This window comes from Lissotriton helveticus, chromosome 3_1 (assembly GCF_964261635.1).
Source record: "Lissotriton helveticus chromosome 3_1, aLisHel1.1, whole genome shotgun sequence".
Classification (NCBI taxonomy): domain Eukaryota; kingdom Metazoa; phylum Chordata; class Amphibia; order Caudata; family Salamandridae; genus Lissotriton; species Lissotriton helveticus.
Window position 1 is genome coordinate 1,087,163,066 of NC_136061.1, and position 24,418 is coordinate 1,087,187,483.

The 24,418-nt window shown below is 46.1% G+C and overlaps 1 protein-coding gene across 3 annotated transcripts in view; it reads left to right on the top strand.

The window, feature by feature from the left end:
• Positions 1–24,418, top strand: part of KCNH7 (potassium voltage-gated channel subfamily H member 7) — a 1,437,897-nt gene that overhangs the window by 1,410,376 nt on the left and 3,103 nt on the right. For all 3 annotated transcript variants that reach the window (XM_078681650.1, XM_078681648.1, XM_078681649.1), the window contains one exon: positions 9,894–10,086. In XM_078681650.1, coding sequence (XP_078537776.1) covers positions 9,894–10,086 — 193 coding nt within the window. The remainder of the gene's footprint in view (positions 1–9,893; positions 10,087–24,418) is intronic.

Here is a 24,418-nt window from a genome sequence, read left to right on the forward strand (position 1 = left end):
TGCAGCACTGCGTCCCGGCCCCATTTATTACAACACCAAAAATACATGCAGCAGTATCCCTGACCCGCTTGAGGATACTTACACTCCGGTCACCAACCAGGTATCGAGCACGGAGCCTCCCGCGTAGAAAGTGAGCCCCAGATGTGAACATCATTCCGAGACTGCTTCCCACCGAAACCTTCTCCCGCCGCCGATGCTGAACTCGGGTCGGGCTCCCTCCTTGCTCTGACGACGCCCTGAACATCCGCAGCTCCTTGCCAGTCCGACGGGGCACGTCTGTAATCCGCCTTTCTTCCTCGGGAATGCACTGTGAAAACATGAACAACATTAACGGACAGCCTCCTAGCGAGGCTGAAGCGCGCCCTTCGGATGGACTCCCGCCGAGCTGGCCTCTTCTGCAGGTAGCCTCTGTTCGCTGTATACTGGGACAAAGGGATCGAAAAGGCTCCTCGTCCGCCGCCATGAACCTGCAAAAGAAAAGCGGGAAATTTTAAAAAACAAAGAAGCCCCGAGCGCGGGGCACACCGTTTCGGCGAGGGAGCGTCCAGGGACAAGAGGGTCTCCTGGGCGCTCCCTATCTCTTTATTCCCGAGGGGCCAGGTGGCCCCTCCTATAGCCCGCCCCCCCTGACCCGGACCCACTTCCCAGGATCCGGGTCAAGGAGGCCGCCAGCCAATCGGCGGTGGGCCGCGCCCCCCAGGGCACGCCCCCACCGCCGAATGGCGACCAAGGAGACAGTGGGGGCGACGGTCGCCGCGCCGCCATGCGTGCGGGGGGGCCGAGGGCCCCCCCTTTTCATTTGGTTTTCTAGCACAAGAACCGCATCACATAGACTTATGAGAGTGCTGGGCATTCAACTAAACAAACAGAAAACGCACACACATATGTTATCTAAAGATATAGACCACATGGTAGCATTTGGCATTGTGGCGTGAGGGCATATAGGGAGGAAGGGGATTAACCAGGAGTAGCTCAATAAGAATTCATAGGTGCTCAGTTGAGACTAATAAGCGTACAGCTAGTGGTGGCAGGGGCCTCATGCCAGCATATCTTCCAAGGAGGAGTCATGACTGCATGGATGCAGCACTGCCAAGCACCCACCGGACCCCTACAACAGTCTAGCAGTGAAATAAATGTTCACGTGAACATGCACGCCACCGTGCACCTTTCCTCTGCATTTATCGCACATGCAAAGCCCTCCCGCTGGCACTTCGCACACACTTAGAGTGGACAGAAAATGTCAGTGGTTTTCTCCATTGATCAGACATGGTAAAGTGCCCGGTACCTCCGGCTCCATGTAGTCATTTACACTCAGGGGAGATAGGTCGTAATTGCCAAAATTTGGTGTGGAGGTTGGGTTCCCGGCAGCAAATTCCAGGAAACTCCTAATGAGAGAATATGAATGATGGAATCCTCCTGATCATGGCTGAGGTTCTCAGGAGGAAGAGCTTGCAAAGTTGAGGACTCAGAGTCAGGACCAGGTAAGTAAAGGTGTTTATGGAAGACCTAATTTGAGATTGTGTGATCTTCGCATAGTAGCATACACCTTTGCCCTTCTACCAAACTACCAATGAAAATGGTTATAGTTTTGACTGCAAATGTTTGCAACATGAATGGTTTAATGATTTCCTTCCGGTTACAGCGAATGTCATTTCTTTTATCAACATGCGGAAATTCACCTACTTTAGGGACGTTATCCTCTTCGCTCTGAGCATTCACATTTTTTAACTGATTCGGGTGGTTACTGACTCTGAAAGTGCCTTGTGCTCTGATTTGCAGGGCCAGGGCTCTGTCTTTAAAAGGCACATGGTAATTGGTATCCTTCTAATTGGTCAGGACAACCTACCTGTAAGTCCCTAGGTAGCCTCCAACAATCTTGAATCCAGCACCTGGCCACGGCCATCTGTGAGTCCTACCTTGCCAAGTGGCGCAATCCCCATCCTGGACCCTTAGGTGAGGGCCTAAGGATATTCTTCAAGCCCATCTTTCGACCCAGCTGATTCGACGCATCGCCTCTGCTGGGTGGCGCAAACCCAAGGAGAATCGATGCATCGCCTCTGATGAGGATTTCTACCAGATCCAGTACTCTGCAGGGGCCCCACAGTCCACATTGGAATCCCTCTCGTTGAAGGCAGCTTTGATGATGATGCAGGTTCTCACATCATAGCTCTGCAGCTCTTCGCAAACGACATATCCTCGGGGCAGGACCTTGCAACGCTCCACAAACCAGGATTTAAGGTATTCTTGTTCAGCGGGCCTAACTGCGTCAACCTGAATGTATTACTTTGTCCCAGTCTGGTGCAACCAGATATCCACAAGTGAGCTTTTTGGCGCTATTTTCTCTGAGAACTTTAAAAATTGCATATCTTCGGTTCTACTGATTGGATTTATTTGTCATTTTGGTCTTATTTTATTTATTAAAATCTACTCTATTTTACTAAATTGGTGTGGGATTTTTCTCGTGTTGAGTTCTCACTTTATTACTGTTTGAAGTGGCTGCATAACAACGTTATACATAGCTTTAGGGGCATTTGGTAGTACCTGAGTAGTACCACTGTGCTGCTGCTTTACACACTGAGAAATGCAGTTTGTGAATTGGGTCCAGTTTGTTTCTTGTTTGCTTATGTTGAAGTTTTGGTTCAGTCAATACATCAAACGGCTTACATTGGTATGTGAATGCCTTGCAGCCCGTCATAGGAAAAGTCCTCACCCGCAGGACATGTTTGCCAAGTATCCCGCTACTTTCTGAGTGGATATTAGCAGTAACCTAGAACAGGGCAGGGCACTGCTGAGTTGCCTTTCATTGCCATTATTGTCCAGTGTTTTTATTCATATGCATTGCAGTGTGTTTGTGTGATCGTGTTACACACCAGTATTTTGAGAAAAAAATTATGATCTCTAGATCAGCAATGTCGAGTCACTAACTGGAATTTACAATTCAGTAAAATGTTAAAATCTGTGCAAATATTTTAAATGCTGTAGCAGTGTACAAGCGTTCGTAAATACGTTGCCGAAATTGCATGATTATTTTGCCACTAGATGGCAGTCGACTGCAAGACATTGAGTAACAGAATTGATATCGCAGCTGAAAAGTCAACCTGACCTCGCACCCCGTATTAGTCATGCTAGGTTAGACGTCACCAGAGGAAGGTTTCACTATGCTGCTGTTTTCCTTAAAAAAAGTGTTTGATCAGGTCTTGCTAAAACACGTGTGAACACCCTGGAGGGTGTGGTAATGGAGACGAGTCCAAGAGTTCAAGGCGAGGAATAACTTCTATACAAGTGACCAGATATTTTGATACAATACAAGATTTAGGCTGTTGCCGGGAATATTCTGCAGTGAAATCTAGATGGGTTATAAATTAATTCAGTGACCCCTCCCTCAACGGCATGTAAGCGCACCTAAAAAGTACAAACGTAATACTAGTTTACGTACTCTTCTCTTACATGCCAGTGTGAATCGGCCCAGAACATTTAAAGTGTGAATAGTCCGCTCATACACAATTACACAATTAGTACAAATAGAAAGAGCGCAGTTCTTTCGGTTAAGGGCCGAATTCATAAAGGTGCGCAAGAATGCGTAAAATAGAACTTCTTGGCAACCAATACTCATAAATGCTTTCGTGAATCGGCCCCATTGTTTCCCCACTACGTGCAGCTTTTCTTCAAAAAACTTTTATTGTTTGTGAATTATACATAAGGTATCTATTTGATAAAGGGGTTATACGTAAGGTATCTATTTGATAAAGGGATTCCTAGTGGACAGTGATTTTCCCCTGCATAGCTGCTGCCAGGCAGTTTTCGAGGGGTGGCACAGGAAGAACATAGACCAGAGTTGGGCAGGGCTAAGGGGCACCCACATTTTAAACGCAGCACACATGCACACCATGCTCTGTTGCATAATGTTCTTGTTAGACTTGGCATCTTTGGCATGGTTTCCTCTGACTTTTTACCTCTACCTCCTGTGTTTTTGATGCTGTGCTGGTATTTGTTTTTGCTGTGTTAGATGCTTTGGGCACTTTGCCACTGCTGATCAGTGTCAAAGTGCAAGTGCTTCCTGTGTAAATTGTTGTTACAATTACTTCTCCCTGTTTGGAATATTTGATTTATTGGTAAGTCTATAGTAAAGTGCGCTAAGTGTGCCAGGGCTGGTAAATCAAATGTTACTAGTGGGCCTGCAGCACTGACAGTGCTACCCAATTGAGTAGCTCTGAAATGGTAACTCAGACCTGCCACTGCATTGTCTGTGCGCAGTTGTTAACTGCCATGTCGACTTGGTAAGTGCACCCACTCGTCAGGCCCTAACTTTCCCTTTTCTTACATGTAAGACCCCCTATGGTAGGCCCAAGGTGCCCCTCTGGGCAGGGTGCACTGTATGTAAAAGGTAGGACATGTACTGGTGTGTGTGACATATCCTGATAGTGAAATACTGCAAATGTTGTTTTTCACTATTAAAAAGCTATCTTGCCCCTCAGGATAGATTGGAAAATGCTTTGTAACATCTTACAAGCATAACTTCTCATTGGGACAAGATGGAGAAATAACGTTTAGGCTCTCCGAACTCAGAATTTAATAACACATCTTTTAGTAAAGATGGTTTTTAAATTAGGTGTTTGAAAATGCCACTTTTAGAAAGTAGGTATTTTCTTGCTTAACCATTCTGTGTGCCTCTGCTTGTTTGTGTACTGACTGAATGCACAACCCCCAGCCCCTATCACTCCAAAACCAAACACCGTAGACAGCCACTGGGGGGTTGAGGTGTGCCTGGCCCTTCCTGGATGACTCAGAGCTGGGCTGAATAGACCCTGGGTAAATTTAGAGTAGTGGGAGGAGATTTCTTGCACCTGAATATGGCCTGTCTCCCTTGCACAGTGCTGTCTCCACCCCCTGCGGTTATGCTGCACAGTGAGGACAAAACTGGTTTGGACTGGTCTCAGAGACCCTTGCACAAAGAGAACAAAACCATTTTGGGATGTAAGTATCAGACCTAAAACCTCTGAACTTTAGACTACTTCTGGAATCAAAAGGAACCTTTGCCAAGGAGAAGAGCTGGAGAAACCGAGGAGAAGTATTGCCCCTTTGCTTTGTGCTGTCTGGGGTTGGCCTGCAGTAGCTGTTTCTGACAAGGAAAGGTCAAGGACTTTGCTGTGTACTGTGTCTCCCTGCTTGAGGAAGATCTCCAAGGGCTTGAGTAGAGCTTGTCTGTTCTGGAGTCTCAGGGACACAGAGACTTCACCCCCAGCTCCCCTGAACTTCCTTGCAGGGAGATCTGACCTGTCAAGAAGTGCCTGTGCCTGTGACTGTGTTTGGCCTCTGGAGGTTGTTCTTGCTGTTGGGAGCTGGAAGAGCAATGCAACTACAAGAAAATTTATGCCTCGCTCTTCCTGCAGCTGTCTTTTTAACGCAGCACCGCAATGCGAGAAGAAGCAGCTTGTTGCCAAAACCGACACAGTGCCTGACGCTACTGCAAGAACCGACGCATCGAGGGAGTGTGGCTGAAGAAACTGGCGCAGCGCCGCTCGACGCATCGATCACCGACTCATCCCGGATTTCCACAAATCATACCTATGTGGAAGTTTTCCCAACTCATCACCTGCGGACCAGAACCATCTCGGAATCGAAGCATCACTTCCCCCTACTGACCGGATTCGACGCATCACTTTTCCTGCATGCAGCAGAACTGTTTCATCACCTGGCAGTGGTCTCAGGAACTGACCCATCTCTTTGTTTTTCGACTCTTCCAATTTCTGCCGCTGTTTGGCCTAGTGAATTTTGTCGCAACTACATGTGCTTTGAGAGAAATCACGCATCCATAGTTTTCTATGGGCCAAGTTCAGGGCCGGACTGGGAACTAAAACCGGCCCTGGCAAAGTGCTCGGCCGGCCCCCCCTCCCCACTCGGGGGGGCTGGAGGTGCCGCCGAGCGCTTCGCTAGGGCCGGTTTTCGGCCGATTTTGTTGAAGGGCCGATTTTGCAGGTATGCTGCAAAAACAGCCCTGTAACAATATAGGCCCCCCGGGGCTCAAAACTGGCCCCCACCCTTGCGGCGCACCGGGGGATTGCCCGGTGCCCGCTATGGCCAGTCCGGGCCTGGCCAAGTTGTTTAACCCGTTCGCTGCGGCAAATTCCCGCTGTGCGGGCGGATTTTATGTGTGCAGACATCGGACGGCCCCAGACGTCCGACGCACACGCCCACCGTGACGTCAGACGGCCGGGGCCATCCAACATATGGAACGCATTAAAACGTTTTTAAAATCATATTATTACATATATGTTGGATTTTTGTCCTTTTGGTATTGTTTGATTTAGATAAAGATACTTTATTTTTCTAAACTGGTGTGGTGCCCATTTGTGGTGTTATCACTGTATTACTGTGTGCTTTGAGTGCAAATACATTACACATTGCCTTTGGGATAAGTGTGTCTGCTCGTCCCAAACTACCCGGGTGGTGAGCAGGGGTTATCTAAAGTGTGTATCCCCCTTATCCTGACTGGAAGCAAGGGTCCCTATTTGGACAAAGGTACCTACCTCTGCCAACTAGAGACCCCCATTTCTAACAGCTCTCTTCCCCCAATGCGTGCTCATTAACTTTGATGAAAGAGATTATAGAGTAGAAAATAACAAGGACCACAAAGTATCAAACAGATTAATATCTTGAGTCCATGAGTTTTTCTTCTCACAGATGTGCAGCAACTTTTTTCTTTCACAAGGCCTGTTAACGCGCATTTTTGCACCTGCTGTTCTGTTATGGATTGGCTGCGATGAGTCACATGGCCCAGGTGACATAGGCCTGCTGGTGTCAGCAGGCTCTTTCCATAACCAAAGTACCTGTGCACGCAACATTAAAATTGCTAGGTCTAAGTCTTAAATGTCTGTTGCAAGTCAATGCCTAGATTTACATGTCCACACCTAAATTAAGAGTGGGCAGGGAAATCTGCATATGCAAAAAAAAAAACAAGCACAAGGGGATAAACTTTCTCACAGAGGCTGCCAGACACTTCCATCAATACTCAGAGCCAGACTGCTGAAAGCGAAGCAAGCGAGAGAGAGAGACTGCGTTCTCAAGAGGGGCTCAAGGAGTTTTCCTACATTATTTTGTTTTTTGTAAATGTGGATTTTTACACTCCAGTTTTCACTTAAATTTGCTAATCAGTCATTAACTCCAAAATGGCACTCATGAAATATCCCAGTATTTTCATGGTCTAGGTGCAGGCAAAGACAAGGATGGGAATGTGAAAAGGCCCTTTGTGCCACTAGTTCAAATAAAAGATGAACGGTACATATATAGTATAAAAAAAATTGGGAAGAGTTATATTGTCTGAAACTATATATCGCTGTCTCATTTTTCTTTTATACTACTATGGGGCATATTTATAGCAGAATAGAGAAGCGTGGCATTAAGCATACATTGCTAACGCCACGCTTCTCCATCCTGAAAATTAGAGATGTACCGTATTCACAGGAATGCGTCACACCCCTGCGTTTCCCCTAGCGCTGAGGTCAGCTGCCTAGAGCCAACACAGGCACCCTTGCTCCATAGTGCAAAGATGCCTCCATTGACGGGAAGATTATGTGTAGGCAGGGGGACCTTCCAGCACATAAACTATCATAGGCAAATTGCTGTTTCTATGTGTGCTGCACAAGGCAGCTCACATGGAAACAGCAAAAATGAGGAGAAATAAAGCATTGCTCCTCGTTTCGCCTGTTTAAGACCAGGTTTTCACTCGTCTTAATTTTGCTGCTGCCTCCTATTTACGCTGCCTTTGTAAATAGGAGGCAGTGTCAAAATCAATACAGGGTGTTGCAGTGAGCGATGGAACGCTCGCTGCAGCACCCATTGCTCTCCAATCACTCCCTAAAAACAGCGTGAAAGGGTGCCTTATTTACAAGGCAGCATTAAGCCACGTTAAGTGGCTTAACGCTGCATGCAAATAAGGTGGGGCACCTATCGCGATCCCAACATCACTGAAAGTGATGTTGTGGTGGCAATAGGGGCTTGTACGTATGCCCCTCAGTTTTTCTTATGACCCGTTGGCCTCTCCCTCTCATATCTCTGGTCTTCCTCCGTGTCTTAGAAGTCTTTCTATGTTTCATTTGTCTTTTCAGTTAGTTTTCGTTTTTACCTCTAGAATTATGATTTCTCTTTCCCATCACTGTACCATTAAGATCTCTTTTTGCCCCACGTATGTGCATGAGAGGCATTCTCTTTAAACGTCTGTATCCCTGTCTGTTCAACATTTATACTACTTAGCAGGGGCGTAGTGAAGCCCCATTATATCAGCTTCAGTTGGGGTGCCACTACAGCAGATTTCATTGTATTCTGGCTTTCCTTAACTTTGATCTATGGCTCCTAGGTCAAGCAAGACAGAAGCAGAAACTAATACAAACAGAAATAATAATTTATCATGTCATGGCCTGGAATGGTTGCAAAAGAAGTCATAAATGGCGACATAGAAAAAGATACAAATTATACAAATGACAATGAAAAACTAGGTTAGATGCACATTAAGTGAAAGAGCGTAAAGTAAGGAGGGTAGGTAGAAGGTAAATAAAGAAACAAGACAGAAAGAGAAAGGGAGCAAGATGGAAACAAGGTACAAAAGAAGAATAAAAAAGGAAAAACGGATAGAAAGAAAAAATAAAGGAGGAAAGAATGAAGGAAGAAAAGAATAAAAATGAAGGAGTGACAGGGCAGCAAGAAAAAGAATCAAGGACCAAACAAATACAAAAGAAAATGAAAGGAGGAAAAGAAGGAACGTAGGAAAATAGAATGAAATAATGGAAAGAAGAGCATCCACGAAGAAGAAAAAGAAAGAAAGATGGAATGAATACAAAAAAGAAAGAAGGTAGAAAGAAAGGGGAGGCAGGACAAGAAGATAATAAGAAGAAAGAAGGGAATAAGCAAAAAAAAGAGTGGAAAGATTGAAAAAAGAAGGAAAGAAAATGGAAAATGAATCGAAAGAAGAACAGAAAGCTAGAAAGAAAGACAGAGTGTACAACAAATGCCTCGGCTTGACTGTGCGAAGTACTAGGACAGGCAAGAGCCATCAGACACCTTATGAGTAAAGTTTTCATCAGACCTGCTGACAACAGAAGGGACTAAAAAAAAAGTCTCGGTCCCCAGAAACAAGTGCTGGTGGGGGCCCACAGGCATAAATCAATCACTGACTCCCCCACTTACGTATTTCATGAGCAGAGCAATGTAGGCTAGGGGGCAGCTTGTCTTAGGAGGGCATTAAGACTTCCTTTGCCACAGCCTTGCACTAGTTTTGCCACAGCCTTACGCTGGATCAATTTGTCTTAAGAGAAATGGAAATGATCCATGGTGGAATTTCAATCCGACCATGAGTGAAATGCTGGTGACTGTGCCTGTCTAACCCACTTTGCGGCCAACAACACAAAATGTGTGCAAGGGTAGATTCATGTGACCACCACATTTTGCACGTGCACACATGCACGCCACTGGTGCGTCACAAAAAGTGACACACCAGTGGCGCACAAGTGACGCATAAATGAGCCCCTATTTCTTTTTTGCTATTGTGCACAACATGAGCAAAAACATTTCCTTTTCGCATATCGTGCGCCGCCAATAGTTCTTAAAGGCGAGACATTTTACCTTTTCCAGTTTTTGTTTAACTCGTTATCACAAACTGTGACATGTTGTGCGTGTGTTTCTGCGCGTGTTTGTACAGCAGATCGCCGTTTCTTATTTTTTACCTCCACATAATATTGAAATTGTTCATTAATAAATTCGAAATGCAACATTGTTAACAGGAAACAATATCTAGTTAATGCACCTTTTCACACTTATGAACACACCTATGCTTCAAAGCGGCAAACAAAAATAAAATAATTGCATTTGAATTATAAAGTTCGTATATGTTTTCATTGCAGACTAGAATCACAAATGACTGCCGACATCCAGGCCATTCTCCAGCTGCTTCAGAGGCAATCGGCACTGGTCCCACCCGCATACAGTATTGTGACAGCAAGCGCAGAATATCAAAGGCCACCGATGAGACAGATGCAGATTGTTCGACCTGCCACTTCCATCAAAACAGACAGAAGCTTTAGTACATCATCACAGGTAAGGGAACAATGGAGGTCACAACTTCTGAAATATATAAGATCCAATCGTGATTGGTCAGCTTTTCATGGGGGCAAACTGCACACTCACTAATTTGCATTAGCAAGGGATTTGCACCGGTGAAATTCTCCCTCTACTTCACTTTGTGTAGTCAATAATGGGAAATAACACACTTCTTGTGCTATTTGTAAACAAGATTTTAGTCAGGTTCTGAATGCCGCAAATCAGAAGTGTGTGGTAATAACACCTGCAACTTGCAACCTGATAGTTATCCCATTACATTATTGAGTTCATTTCATTTATTTACTCTAGGGGCCCACTGGCAAAGACATACTAAACGTTCACATAAGTAAGGTCATGTATCCTCTTTTTCTCAAGGACTGCATGTAAATTTAAGATATTGGGGCATATGTAGGTAATTTCCATTTTGCGATTCCCAAATAGCGATTTTTAAGGAATCGCTATTTGAGAATAGCAAAATGGAATGTAGGTAAAAATTCGCAATTTTTTTGCGAATCTCTAACATTTCTTAATTGCGATTAGCAAATTGCGAATAGCAATTAAGGAATGAGTGTCCCATTCATTCCTATGGGCTAAGAGGCCCATAGGAATGAATGGGGCTATATTCTCAAATTGCAATTTTCTATGAGAAAATCGCAATTTGAGAATCGCAATTCCAAGGGTGCCAGGGTGTTCAAAGGACACCTGTTGCACCCCTGGAATGTGCCTCTAAGTACATGTGGTGCACATACATGCCCCAAGGGCATGTATGTGCGCCACATGGCACTTTGAATTGAAAAAAAAATGCAATTAGAAAGGGAATCGCAAAATACCATCTACTTGGAGTAGGTGGTATTTTGCGATTCCTTAAGCCAAAATCACATTTTAAAATTCACTCCTTCATAGCATTTAAGGAATCGCAAAATTGTGATTCCTTAAATGCTTGAACAAAATAAGGAATCGCAATTTTTGCGATTCCTTATTTTGCTAATGTGCACCTACATACCAAAGCACCGTTTGCGAATTGCAAACGCCCACATACATATGCCCCTTAGTGACATTTGTGACTTCCCTGTGTGACTAAGCCTAGTGGCGGCTGACAGTTATGGGGAATTTTTCAAAACCAGTGTCATGGCATCCGAGTGTAGAGGGGAAGGATGGAAGTAAAGGGCAGTAGTATTACGTCACTTACCTGGCATGCACGTCCTCGCTCCTCCTGATCTTCTTCTCCACTCCAGCATGGGCCCAGCCAACTCCCTTAACCTATCCTGGTACTGCTCTCATGGCTGGAGTGGATACATTCGGGAGGTGCGAGGACGTGCAAGCCAGGTAAGTGACTCTGAGAGCAGCGCCAGAATTGGATGAAGTGGGCTGGCTGGACGCTCCTCCAGTCCCTGTAGGCCTGTGCTTGGTCTCCACCCAGCTATCAAACACAGCTAGGTAGAGAGCTTCAAAGTGCGCATGTCACTTTGGCCAGGCACAAGAGAAACGGCCAAAATTACATGTGCACTTTATAGCATCCAGCCAGCCACTACTCCTGTCCTCTGCTGCTAATCAGCAGCAGAGGACATTCCCCGCTTGTCTCTGGACTCAGGGAAGGCTGGCTGCTGCAGTGTGGTGAGTGCGGATGTCGGAAAAATAAAATGGCAATCAAATCTTTTCATTGCCATTTTATTTTTCCTGCACATGTTGTCTGCTTTGCTGAAATTCTACAGTCATAGGGTTGGTGAAATGTCACAAAAAATGTATTTACTGGGAAAGTCTGTTTCACTGTAAAGGATTCTCTTACTCGATATTCTCCTGAAATATTGAGTGTTTTTTTAGGTTAGCACTGCAGGCATTTCTGTGCAATTGTAAAGATACACCTGATTATTCCGGGCTTCAGTGAAGGAGTCAGAGTGGCACATGGACCAAAATTCACCATTTGCTTACGGGAGGGTTGAGTGGGAAATACTCTAATCTACTATCATTTCATGAAGAAAAAACGGAAGCGAAAAGTGTTTTTTTCAAAGTTTCTCATTTGCCAACAGCAAGTGTAGCTAGCGTTGGAATACTATAGGAACAACGACCACACCAATCTTGACAGCCGGTTAGTTCATGATGTCAACACAGATGGGAGGGAAGGGAGTATGGAAAGTAGTTGTTTTTGCTGTTCAATTCCTTTATTTGACACCCTATCAATAAGTTCCTATTCTTTTATACTCTTTAAACATCTGTGTGTGTTTTGAAACATTCTTATTTTTGTATTCACTTCCTGTGAGAAATGAGGTGTTGGGTGAAGAGAATGTGAACCCTTCTCAAGCTGCAGCCACCATCATTGTCAGTGTGAACCACAGAAGTCACTAAATTAACCTGTGATTATCCCTTTGGTAGTTTGGCACAAAAGTAGTCAGGCTTAACTCAGAGGCAATGTGTAAAGTATTTATGCGGCTCACAAACAGTAATAAAGTGAAAACACAACCCAAGGTAAATCCCACACTAATTTAGAAAGATAGAGTAAAATTTAATAAATTGACACCAAAAACACAAATATCCGATCAGTAAATTGGAGATATTAAATTGCAAAGATTTAAGGTAAGTAGCACCTAAAAGCATAAAGCACCACTGCATGGGCCAGATACAGGGACCAGGTTAGTCTTGCTGAAAAAGTTACCGTCCAATGTCCATCGTGAAGTGTCCAGTTTGTGTTGGAGGAGTTCGCGGGGAGAAGGGAGTGTGTCATGGACGGTCAGCGCTGTTCCCCAAAGAGCAGGCTGGGTGTCGCCGATGGTCATCGATGTAGCGCAAAGATCCTGTCAGATGTCGTGGATGGAGCTTCGCGTTGGTGGTCACCCCTGGCTGCCTATGCTGTAGTGCGAAGTGCAGATCTCATATTGCTAGTCGTTGCTGGTGGTCACTGTAGTACGAAGAGTCATGTTCACTGAAGCTTTGCTTTGGTGGTCAGTGCAGGCAGCAAGATCTTGCCACAAAATAAAATGTTCACATTTGCGAAGTGCCCAAATCATCAGGATTTCTCCTTTTCTTTTAGGAAAAGCTCAACTGATGCCATACCAAGGGTCTAGGACCTGGGAGGCACCTCTTGGAGATCAGGAACTAACTCTAGCAGAGCCCAGCATGGCTCAAGCCGGTCCAGTCACAGGTCGAAGCAGGTCCAATGCAGCAGGTCAGCTGAGCAGTTGCAAGGAGGCCTCTGGAGCATGTTGTGTCACTGTTGCTCAGAACAGGAAGTCAGTCAGCTGACTCTTGGAGTCACTTCAGCCTGGAGTGCAGTTCCAGTCTTCCTTTTCAGACAGCAGGGCAGGCTTCAGTACAGTCCTTCTTCTGTAGTAGCTGCAGGTCCTGTAGTGTACTGAAGAGTAATTCAGAAGGTCCCCTTTTTATACCGGGCGGCCACATTGAAAGGGTAGAAACTTCTAGAGTCTAAGTCCAAATTAACAAATCTTCACAGTGATTTCTTCCACAGACTTTCTGACAGTGACGCCTCCTTCTCATACGCCACCAGCAGCCTTGCCATGCTGAACTTAAACGTCTTGTCAACGTTTCTTCTAAGTCTGAAGGTAGGCACCGACTGGGCCCAATCCACTTTTTGCAACCGACTCACGCCCAATCGCAGTCGGACCTATTTTTCAGCTTGTACCAGTCACGCAAAAAGAGATGGCCACGGTTCACATTTTGATCTTTTAGATGCTAGTTTTTACCTTAAACTTTTCAAATTAATAACTCTGGTTTTAATGATTGGATTTTTGTTGCTTTAGGGTCAATATTGTATTAAAATATACTCTACTTTCCCAAATGTGTGTGGGATCTTTCTTTTGTTGAGATTTCCCTTTATTTTTGTTTTTGTGTACTGCATAAATACTTTACACATTGACACTAAGTTATGCCTGGCTACTTTTGTGACAAGCTACCAGAGGGTTAAGCACAGGTTAATTTAGGGAGTTTTGTGGTTCAACTTGCCAGAGTTTAAGGCTGTTGCTTGACATGGGTTAACATGCCACTCAAACAACAACACTATTACTCACACTAGGTACTGCATGTTAAAAAAACTTATTTTCTGACACTGTCCTCACTATGACTTAATAACGCGATGATTTTCAAAGCCTGAAATCAAGAAGAATTTCTCAGATCAAGTATTACATGTGTAGGAGAGTAGGATCTACTTACTATGGTTATTCCCACTTTTTGCTGGTGTTGCACAGTTTTTCAAATTTAGTCTGGCTGGGGCCCTCTTAAACAGGACCCCAGCCTAGCTGCTTCCTCTCTAAATTGACTGCATGTACATTAGGTACACTCCAGATTGGTTACTGGGTTACCCTTGTGAGTCCCTAGTATATGGTACCTTAGGTACTAAAGGCATAGGTACCCCAGAGGCCTACCAGGGGCTGAAGCATATATTATGCCACCCCTGGGAAGCCTTCCAAAATGGCACCACAGGTCTGCTACTGCAGCCTGGGTAAGGTGGTGCATGCACCCCTTACTAAGATATAGGTTACCTATATCTACCTTTAATCACTGACACATATAAACCTATAAGTCACTACTATGGCAGGCCTTATCAATCCTGAAGGCAGAGTGCTTGGCTTTGTGTGAGAGGGTGCCATGCATGAGCAGGACCCCTCTGCAGCTTTCGGAATCACTTCTCTGTAGTTGTTCTGTGATGCAGCCAGACCATATACTCTTAAGTGCATTATAACCTTGCGGTTAATGTTAACTTTGGAATGGCTGCATGGAAACATGTTGTGTTTGGTGTCAAACACTTTGAAATCCTACCCCCCACCAGTCCTGGCGGCGGGGGTAGAATTCCACCCTTCTAGAGGGAGAAGACATGTACACACTTACCTGACTGGTAATAGTTTAAAAGAGCCCCAGCATCACAAAAGGGATGCTGCAGCCACAGACACAAGTCTGACCTCCTGCTGCTGGATGAAACTCTGGCAGGGGAGGCCTGGACAATAGGTTTCCTGTTACAGGAAGGTGTAACCACCTCCCAGATAGGCTTTAGTGTATTGGGGCTGGATGGGTGCATTCAGAAAATGCTTTTTAGACAGTGTTGGGGGCACACTTGGTGTCCCTGTGCATATCCCAGTTCAAACCGGTTGCAGGGGCACTCAGCCCCTGCTCTGGTGTGAAACGTGACAAAGGGAAAGGGGTGTAACCACCCCCCTTCCTGGATCCAACCATAGGTGGGTCCCTAGAGTCAAACCCCGTATCTTAGTAAAAGTATAGGAACCCAGTCCTTAGGACTTTAGATTACCCTGGACGAAACTCTGCAACATATATCTTGAAACTTTGACATTCTATTTCGACTACAAGACGGAAGAATCTCCCTTGGGGTCAAAGAGTGTCTCCCCTGTTCAAACAGGTACCAAAGAAGCATCTTGCCAGTCTGCATTTCTAAGGCTCCCCCAGATCCCAACAGATTTGTGACTCAGGACATAGACTTTTAGACTTCTCAGAGGCCGACACGAGATCCCAGTAAAGCTGAGACCCACTGCCCTCACGAGTGACGTGGGACCGGAACTTCTGGACACCGTGCACATTTGCAAGTGCATCAACTTCCCGAGCTTTCCCAAAGTTGTGCATTGGGCTACTCATAGTCCAAGCCCCGAACACCATATGCACCAAAGATTGTGGGCCCATACTCCACAAGTGTTCCGTGGGCCCATTTCTAGCATTTCCGCTTGAGGCTCCTTCACGATCACTGGTCTATCAACTGGTGGGTCCCCACGAAGGTAACTCTTCTATTTCTTGGGCTTTCCTGGTTGCTCCAGATGTACCCTGATGCCCCTCCAAATGGTGAGTCCCTCAGACCTTGCTGGTCGGCACCGAAGCCAATCTTTGCTTTCTGCATGGGTTGCTGTTGCCAAGGCTTGTTGGGTCCCATCTGGAATCTGACACGACAGCACTCAATATCCTTTGTGGAGCAGCTTGAAACCAGCTCTTGGTTGTCCACGACGACTTCTGGTCCTCGTGGCTGAAGAGTCAAGCTTCACCTTCTTCTCCTGAAATCACCCGACATCGGTTGGCATCTTCTCATCGCCTTCCTGGTCACTGGCTAGTGACCCAGACTCTGTCCCCTCTGCTTGCAGGTTCTTCAGATCTTTGATCCATCCTTGGATCCACCTGGACACTTTCGACTTGGTCGCCAGCAGCAGTTTGCAGCAGATCCCCATTGAAAACGACGACAAAACCCGACACCTATGCACCCGGCTTCCCTGGGTGAGGTATCTCGAGTACTCCGGTGCTCACATAGGTATTGACTCTAGAACTGCCTAGTTCTAAAGGGGTTTGCTCCAAGTCCTCTTCTAAGTGTCCTTTATCTGTAATTTTCCTACCGCGACTTTCCCCATAGAAGCTAATGGTGATTCGTGGCTGTGTTTAGACACTGTTCGCGTACCCCGTGGGTCCCCTGTATCACTACCTCCGGTAGTTCCTGGTGGCCCCAGTGGTTTTACAGGCTCTAGGCCTGGTATCTTTGTCAGTCGTGGTTCTTATACCACTTTCTTAGTATATGGTTTGTGACTCCCCTACGGCTAATCATATATTGTGATAAATTACTGTGTGCTAAATAAGTTTACTCAACGTACCTTTGCCTCTAGCCTCATAACGAGACTAGCAGGATGTGTTTAGAATAAATACATATATTTTATATATATACCTGGTGTGGTTCTCCTTTAATTTGGTCATTCATGAGATTATAGACTGGTAAAACAAGCTGCTTTACATTCCTTCAAGACTTAGCCTGAAGGCTGCGCTCCACAGCTACCACTAGGCTAGCTTTCTATATAGGTTGTCTTTACACCTACCATCAATAAGGGTTGTTTGGACTGGTGCAAGGTGCCCACTAGAATAGTGGACAGCATATGCCAGGCCAACTTCTCACATTGGTGTGCAGCATGTTGGATCCCAGCTTGCCATTGTTTTATCAGATAATCTCAAGGGATTGATCATTTGATAACCACTAACGGTACCAGAGGTACATATAATACAAACTTAAATACAGTACATTCTACTGAACTTAGAGTTGTGTGTCAAGGGAGGGCTTAATCACACCCTTTCTACAACTCAAGAGAGTCCAGTAGGTATACAACTAGAGTAGCCAGTCCATACATCACACCTCACTAGTTATGTCTTCATGGCCAGGAATCAGTGGATCCCTGCCAGAAGTCAGTAGATAACAGACATCCAAGTATGACACATTCCCTTTTCAAGAGTTAATGGCTCTGTGTGAAATTGAAGACACCAAAAAATGCAACCACCCAACATCTCAGATAGGTGTTAATGCTTGATGACCAGAGAAAGGCTTCAGAGCCTGAAAGGGTAGGCAGTGGGGTGGGAGCAACAGAAGGGGAAGAGGCCAATGGTTCCAATCCACAGGGCTCAGACTCTGATGTTGACCAGGCAGGTGACAATGACCTAGACCTGGGAGAATCAGCTCCAACTGGAGATGAAGAAGGCCAGCAAGGGCCTATCTTTGTCCCCCCAGAAAGAGTTGAAGGTGTGCCTAGAAGGCCGAGATCTCCTTCAGTGGAATCTAACCATTCTGGTACATCAATTGGGTCTTCTGTCTCTTTCTCCCAAGAAAAGAAAGAGAACCAGCTGAGGTTTGAAGAAGCCCAGCTGGAGATAAGGAAACAAAGAGTAGCCTTAGAAAGGGAGTCCCTAGAGAGTTTGAGAGCAAGAAAAAATATGGGACTAGAGTCCCATGGTGGCAGCAATGTCCCTAGAGGTAGGGATAGGTCTTATGACCATAAAGATTTGAGCAGGATTATCCCTCCCTACAAGAGTGGGGATGACATCCACAAATGGATAACTGCACTGAAGAGGGCCTGCAAAGTACTGCAGGTACCCCAGGAGCAGTGGCAGCAATCTTGTGGCTCTCCTTTGCAAACAAAGTTAGTGACAAGCTCCTCACTGTCAGAGAAGAGGATTCTGATAATTGCAAAGTCCTGAAGTGTGCACTTATAGATGGGTTTGGCCTAACCACTGAGCAGTATAGGATACAGCTCAGAGATTCCCAAAAGACACAGACTCAGGACTGGGTTGACTTTGTAGATTGTGCTACTAAGGCTCTGGAGGGCTGATTACTGGTCAGTAAAGTGTGTGATTATACAGGATTGTATAACTTGATCATGAAGGAGCAGATCCTTAATAACTGTCAGAATCAGCTGTTGCATCAGCACCCGGTAAACTCTGATCTGACCTCTCCCCAAGAATTGGGAAAGAAGGCAGACAAATGGGTCTGAACCAGGGTGAGGCAGAAGGTACAGAACTAAGGTGGTGACCACAAGAAGCAAGATCCTAATAAGGGTGGGGAGAAGGGTAAAGACCAGAAGACTTCACAAGGCCCCACAAATCTTCTACTGGTGGGGATTCTCAATCTTCTAAGAAAGGTAAAGCCAAAAAGAAACCATGGTATAAAATCTGTCAGCAGAATAGCCATTGGAATAGTGACTGTAACAAGTCAAAAGAATCAACTCCAGCCACCATTGCCCCTAAGGCAACTGTTCCCCCTAGTTCAGTTCTAAGTGGTGGTACTCAGCAGAAGGGTGTAGTAGGGTTAACCCTGGGTGCTGAGATGGACTCTGGCCTAGTCAGAGTGCCATCTAAGGCTGTCTTGATCTGTGATGGATGCATGGATATGTCCTCCTCTGTGAGTCCCAGTAACTTGGACAAGTACAGACAAGAGCCTTTGATAAATGGAAAAGAGTCGTTGGCCTACAGGGACACTGGGGCAAGTGTCACTATGGTGACACAAGACTTTGTGGACCCTGGACAGATCATACTTGATGAACTTTACCAAGTGACCAATGCTAGCAATGTCAGGCCCAACCATGCCCTGGCAGTTGTTAATTTCTCCTAGGGAGGGGTAACTAGCCTTAAGAAAGTTGTGGTGGGTGCAGACCTCCCTGTTGAATGCTTGCTTGGCAATGATCTAGAGACTTCAACCTGGTCGGAAGTGGAGTTAAGGACCCATGCAGAAATGTTAGGGATCTCCGCACATGTGTTTGCTGTGAGTAGGTCACAGGTCAAAAAGTAACACTGAACAGGCCCTGGATTCTGGAATAATGGACCAGGTGCCTTCCAAGTAAAGGAGCAGTAGGGTTAAGGCAGTGCCTTCCCCCCTGACTCAGAGTGATGATCAGTCTGTTGAGGGAGATGAGTGTGCTCCTGAAGAAGTAACTGTCCCAGAGGAGCTTGAGCCTGATCAGGTTGAGTTCTTGGGGACAGGGGGCCCTTCCAGGGCAGTTCTAAATCAAGAGCAGCTGAGCTGCCCTACTCTTCGACCCCTCAGACAGCAAGCTGCTGCTGAGCCTGCTTGGAATGCTGAGGCACCCATATGATTTATTGGGATGATGGACTCTTGTATTCAGAGAGTAGATACCACAAGCCTGGTGCAGCCAGGAGGTTGGTAATACCTTTGAAGTTCAGGGGCTTCCTTTTGACACTAGCCCATGATATTCCTTTAACAGAACACCTGGACCAAAACAAGACTTGGGACAGACTTGTCCCTCACCTTCATTGGCCCCACATTTCTGAAGACACAAAGGAGTTTTTTGTCGCTTCTGTGTAACCTGTCAAGCCAGTGGTAAGGCAGGTGGCACCACAAAGGCTCCCCTGATACCACTACCTGTGGTGGGGGTTCCCTTTGAGAGAGTGGGGATTGACATTGTTGGACCAATGGACCCTCAGACAGCATCTGGCCACAGGTTTATCCTAGTGGTGGTGGACCATGCCACTAGGTACCCAGAGGCAATTCCCCTTAGAACCACTACAGCACCTGTTGTGGCAAGAGCCCTCTTGGGAATGTTCTCAAGAGTGGGTTTCCCTAAGGAGGTAGTATCTGACAGAGGTGCAAACTTTATGTCTAGCTACTTGACTGCAATGTGGAAGGAGTGTGGAGTGAGCTACAAATTCACCACACCCTATCACACACAATGCAATGGTTTATTTGAAAGATTCAACAAAATCTTAAAGGGTATGATCAAGGGTCTCCCAGAAAAGCTTAGGTGGAAATGGGACATCCTACTACCCATCCTTTTATTTGCATACAGGGAGGTTCCTCAGAAGGGGGTTGGTTACAGCCCTTTTGAACTTTCTGTTTGGGCATCCTGTAAGAGGCCCATTGCGTCTGATGAAGGAGGGATGGGAGTTACCTCTCAAACTCCCTAAACAGGACATAGTGGACTATATACTTGGTCTGTGCTCCAGGATGGCTGAGTATATGAAAAAGGCAACTAAAAACATGAGGCTAGCCAGGAATTACAGAAAGCCTGGCATGACCAAAAGGCTGTACTGACTGTTTACCAGCCAGGACAGAAAGTGTGGGTGTTGGAGCCTGTGGCCCCAGCAGCTCTCCAAGACAATTGGAGTGGACCCCACACTATGTTTGAACAGAAGAGAGAGGTTGCCTATTTGGTAGACCTAGGAACTCCCAGGAGCCCCCATAAGGTGCTTCATGTCAACAGACTGAAACCATATGTTGACAGGGCAGACATGGGCTTGCTCATGGCTACTGATGAGGGACAGGAGGAGGAGAGTGACCCTCTCCCTAACCTGCTCTAACAGAACCCTGATGATGGGCCATTGGATGTTGTAGCCTTGGCAGGCATCCTCACTGCTCAGCAGCAAACTGATTGCAGACAAGTGCACAGTCAGTTTAGACATATGTTCTCTCAGACTCCAAATCATACCACCTGGTGCACACATGAAGTGGACACTGGGGACAGTCTGCTTGTTAAAAATAAGATTTACAGGAAACCTGACCATGTCAGAGACTGTATCAGGACAGTAGTCCAGAAACTGTTGGATTTGGGAGTTATTTAAACCTCAGATAACCCTTGGGCTAGTCCGGTGGTCTTGGTACCAAAGCCTCAGACCCAGGGTGGTAAGAGATAGATGGGGGTTTGTGTTGACTACAGAGGTCTCAATGCAGTCACTAGGACTGATGCCCATCCAATCCCAAGAGCAGATGAGCTTATAGATACTTTGGCCTCAGCCAAGTTTCTGAGCACATTTGATCTTACAGCTGGCTACTGGCAGATCAGATTAGCTGATGATGCAAAGCCAAAGACAGCATTTTCAACTCCTAGTGGGTACTATCAATTTGTGGCAATGCCCTTTGGTCTGAAGAATGCACCTGACACTTTTCAAAGGTTGGTGAATAAAGTCCTAACAGGCCTGGAAGGCTACTGTGCAGAATATCTAGATGATATTGCTGTCTTTAGCTTCACCTGGGAGGATCACCTGGTCCACCTGAAAAATGTTTTGGACGCCCTGCAAAAAGCAGGCCTAAATATCAAGTCTACTGAGTGCCAGATAGGGCAGAGTCAGGTTGTGTACTTGGGCCATCTTGTAGGTTGAGGCCAGGTTCAACCATTGCAGAGCAAAATCCAGACCATCATGGACTGGGTTGCTCCAACTACCCAGACTCAGGTCAGAGCTTTCTTGGGCCTGACTGGGTACTACAGAAGAATTGCCAAGGGGTATGTTTCCATTGTGACACCCCTGAATGACTTAACTTCTAAAAGGATGCCTAAGAAAGTTCAGTAGACAGTTAGCTGTCAAAAGGCATTTGATGACCTGAAGCAGGCCATGTGCACTGCGCCAATTCTACAAAAGTCCTAACTACTCCAGAGAATTAATTGTCCAACCAGATGCATCTGAGTTGGGGTAGGGGCTGTGCTATCACAATTGAATAATGAAGGTCAGGATCAGCCAGTAGCTTTTATTAGCAGAAGGCTGACCCCTAGAGAGAAATGTTGGTCAGCTATTGAGAGGGAGGCCTTTGCTGTGGTTTGGGCTCTGAGGAAGCTGAGGCCGTGCTTGTTTGACACTCACTTCACTGTTCATACAGACCATAAGCCCCTCCTATGACTAAAACAGATGAAGGGTGAAAAACTCAAACTTTTGAGGTGGTCCATTTCCCTACAGGGGATGGACTATACAGTGGAACAAAGACCTAGGAGTAACCATGTCAATGCAGATTACTCCTAATTTCCACTTAGAACATGAAGGCTCAACTGGTCAAAGTTAGTTTAATGTCCCTGCATTTGGGGGGGAGGGGGTTGTGTAGGAGAGTAGGATCTGCTTACCCCCACTTTTTGCTGGTGTTTCACTGTTTTTCGACTTTAGTCTGGCTGGGGCCCTGTTAACCAGGACCCGAGCCTAGGTGCTTCCTCTCTTAGGTACACTCCAGATTGGTTACTGGGTTACCCTTGTGAGTCCCTAGTATATTGTACCTTAGGTACTAAAGGCATAGGTACCCCAGAGGGCTACCAGGGGCTGAAGCATATATTATGCCACCCCTGGGAAGCCTTCCAAAATGGCACCACAGGTCTGCTTCTGCAGCCTAGGTAAGGTGGTGCATGCACCCCTTACTAAGATATAGGTTACCTATATCTACCTTTAATCACTGAAACATATAAACTTATAAGTCACTCCTATGACAGGCCTTATCAATCCTGAAGGCAGAGTGCTTGGTTTTGTGTGAGAGGATGCCCATGCATGAGCAGGACCACTCTGCAGCTTCGGGAATCACTTCTCTGTAGCTGTTCTGTGATGCAGCCAGACCATATACACTTAAGTGCAATATAACCTTGTGGTTAATGCTGACTTTGGAATGGCTGCATGGAACCATGTCAGGTTTGGTGTCAAACACTTTGGAATCCTACCCCCCCCTGCCAGTTCTGGCAGAGGGGGTAGAATTCCACCCTTCTAGAGGGAGACGACATGTACACACTTACCTGACCGGTAATAGTTTAAAAGAGCCCCAGCATCACAAAATGGATGCTGCAGCCACAGACGCAAGTCTGACCTCCCGCTGCTGGACGAAACTCTGACAGGGGAGGCCTGGACAATAGGCTTCCTGTCACATGGAGGTGTAACCATCTCCCAGACAGGCTTTACTGTATTGGGGCTGGGTGGGTGCTTTCAGAGAATGCTTTTCAGACAGTGTTGAGGGCACACTTGTTGTCCCTGTGCATATCCCAGTTCAAACCGGTTGCAGGGGCACTCCTCCCCTGCTCTGGCACGAAACTGGACAAAGGGAAAGGGGTGTAACCACCCCCCTCCCTGGATCCACCCATAGGTGGGTCCCTAGAGTAAGTCCAACCCCCTATATTAGTATAAGTATAGGAACCCAGTCCTTAGGACTTTAAATGACCCTGGACGAAACTCTGCAACATATATCCTGGAACTTTGACATTCTATTTCGACTAGAAGACGGAAGAATCTCCCTTGGGGTCAAGGAGTGACTCCCCTGTTCAAACAGGCACCAAAGAAGCATCTTGGCGGTCAGCATTTCCAAGGCTCCCGCTGGATTCTCTTCTATTTCTTGGGCTTTTCTGGTTGCTTCAGACGTGCCCTGACTCCCCTCCAAAGAGTGAGTCCCTCAGACCTTGCTGGTCTGCACCAAAGCCAATCTTTGCTTTCTGCACGGGTTGCTGTTGCCAAGGCTTGTTGGGTCCCATCCAAAATCCGACACCGTAGCACTCGACATCCTTTGGGGGACAGCTTGAATCCAGTTCCTGGTTGTCCTCAACACCTAGTGGTCCTCGTGGCTGAAGAGTCGAGCTTCACCTGAAATCACCCAACATCGGTTGGCATCTTATCATCGCCTTCCTGGTCACTGGCTAGTGATCCAGACTCTGTCCCCTCTGCTTTCAGGTTCTTCAGATCTTCGATCTACCCGGACACTGTCGACTTGGTCACCAGCAGCAATTTACAGCGAAACCCGACACCTATGCACACGGCATCCCTGGGTAAGGTAACTCGAGTACTCCAGTGCTCCCGTGGGTATTGACTCTAGAACTGCCTAGTTCTTAAAAGGTTTTCACCAAGTTCTCTTCCTAGTGTCCTTCATCTGTAATTTTCCAACCGCGACTTTCCCCATAGAAGCTAATGGTGATTCGCTGCTGTTTAGACACTTCACGCGTACCCCGTGGGTTCCCTGTGTCAGTACCTTGGGTGGTTCCTGGTGGCCCCAGCAGTTCTACAGGCTCTAGGCCTTGTATCTATGTCAGTCGTGGTTTTTATACCACTTTCTTAGTATATGGTTTGTGACTCCCCGTAGGGCTAATTATATATTGTGCTAATTTACTGTGTGCTAAATAAGTTTACTGAATGTACTTTTGCCTCTAGCCTCATAAAGAGACTAGAGGGATGTGTTTAGAATAAATACATATATTTTATGTATATACCTGGTGTGGTTCTCCTTTAATTTGGTCATTCGTGAGATTATAGACTGGTAAAACAAGCTGCTTTACATTCCTTCAAGACTTAGCCTGAAGGCTGCTCTCCACAGCTACCACTAGGATAGCTTTCTATATAG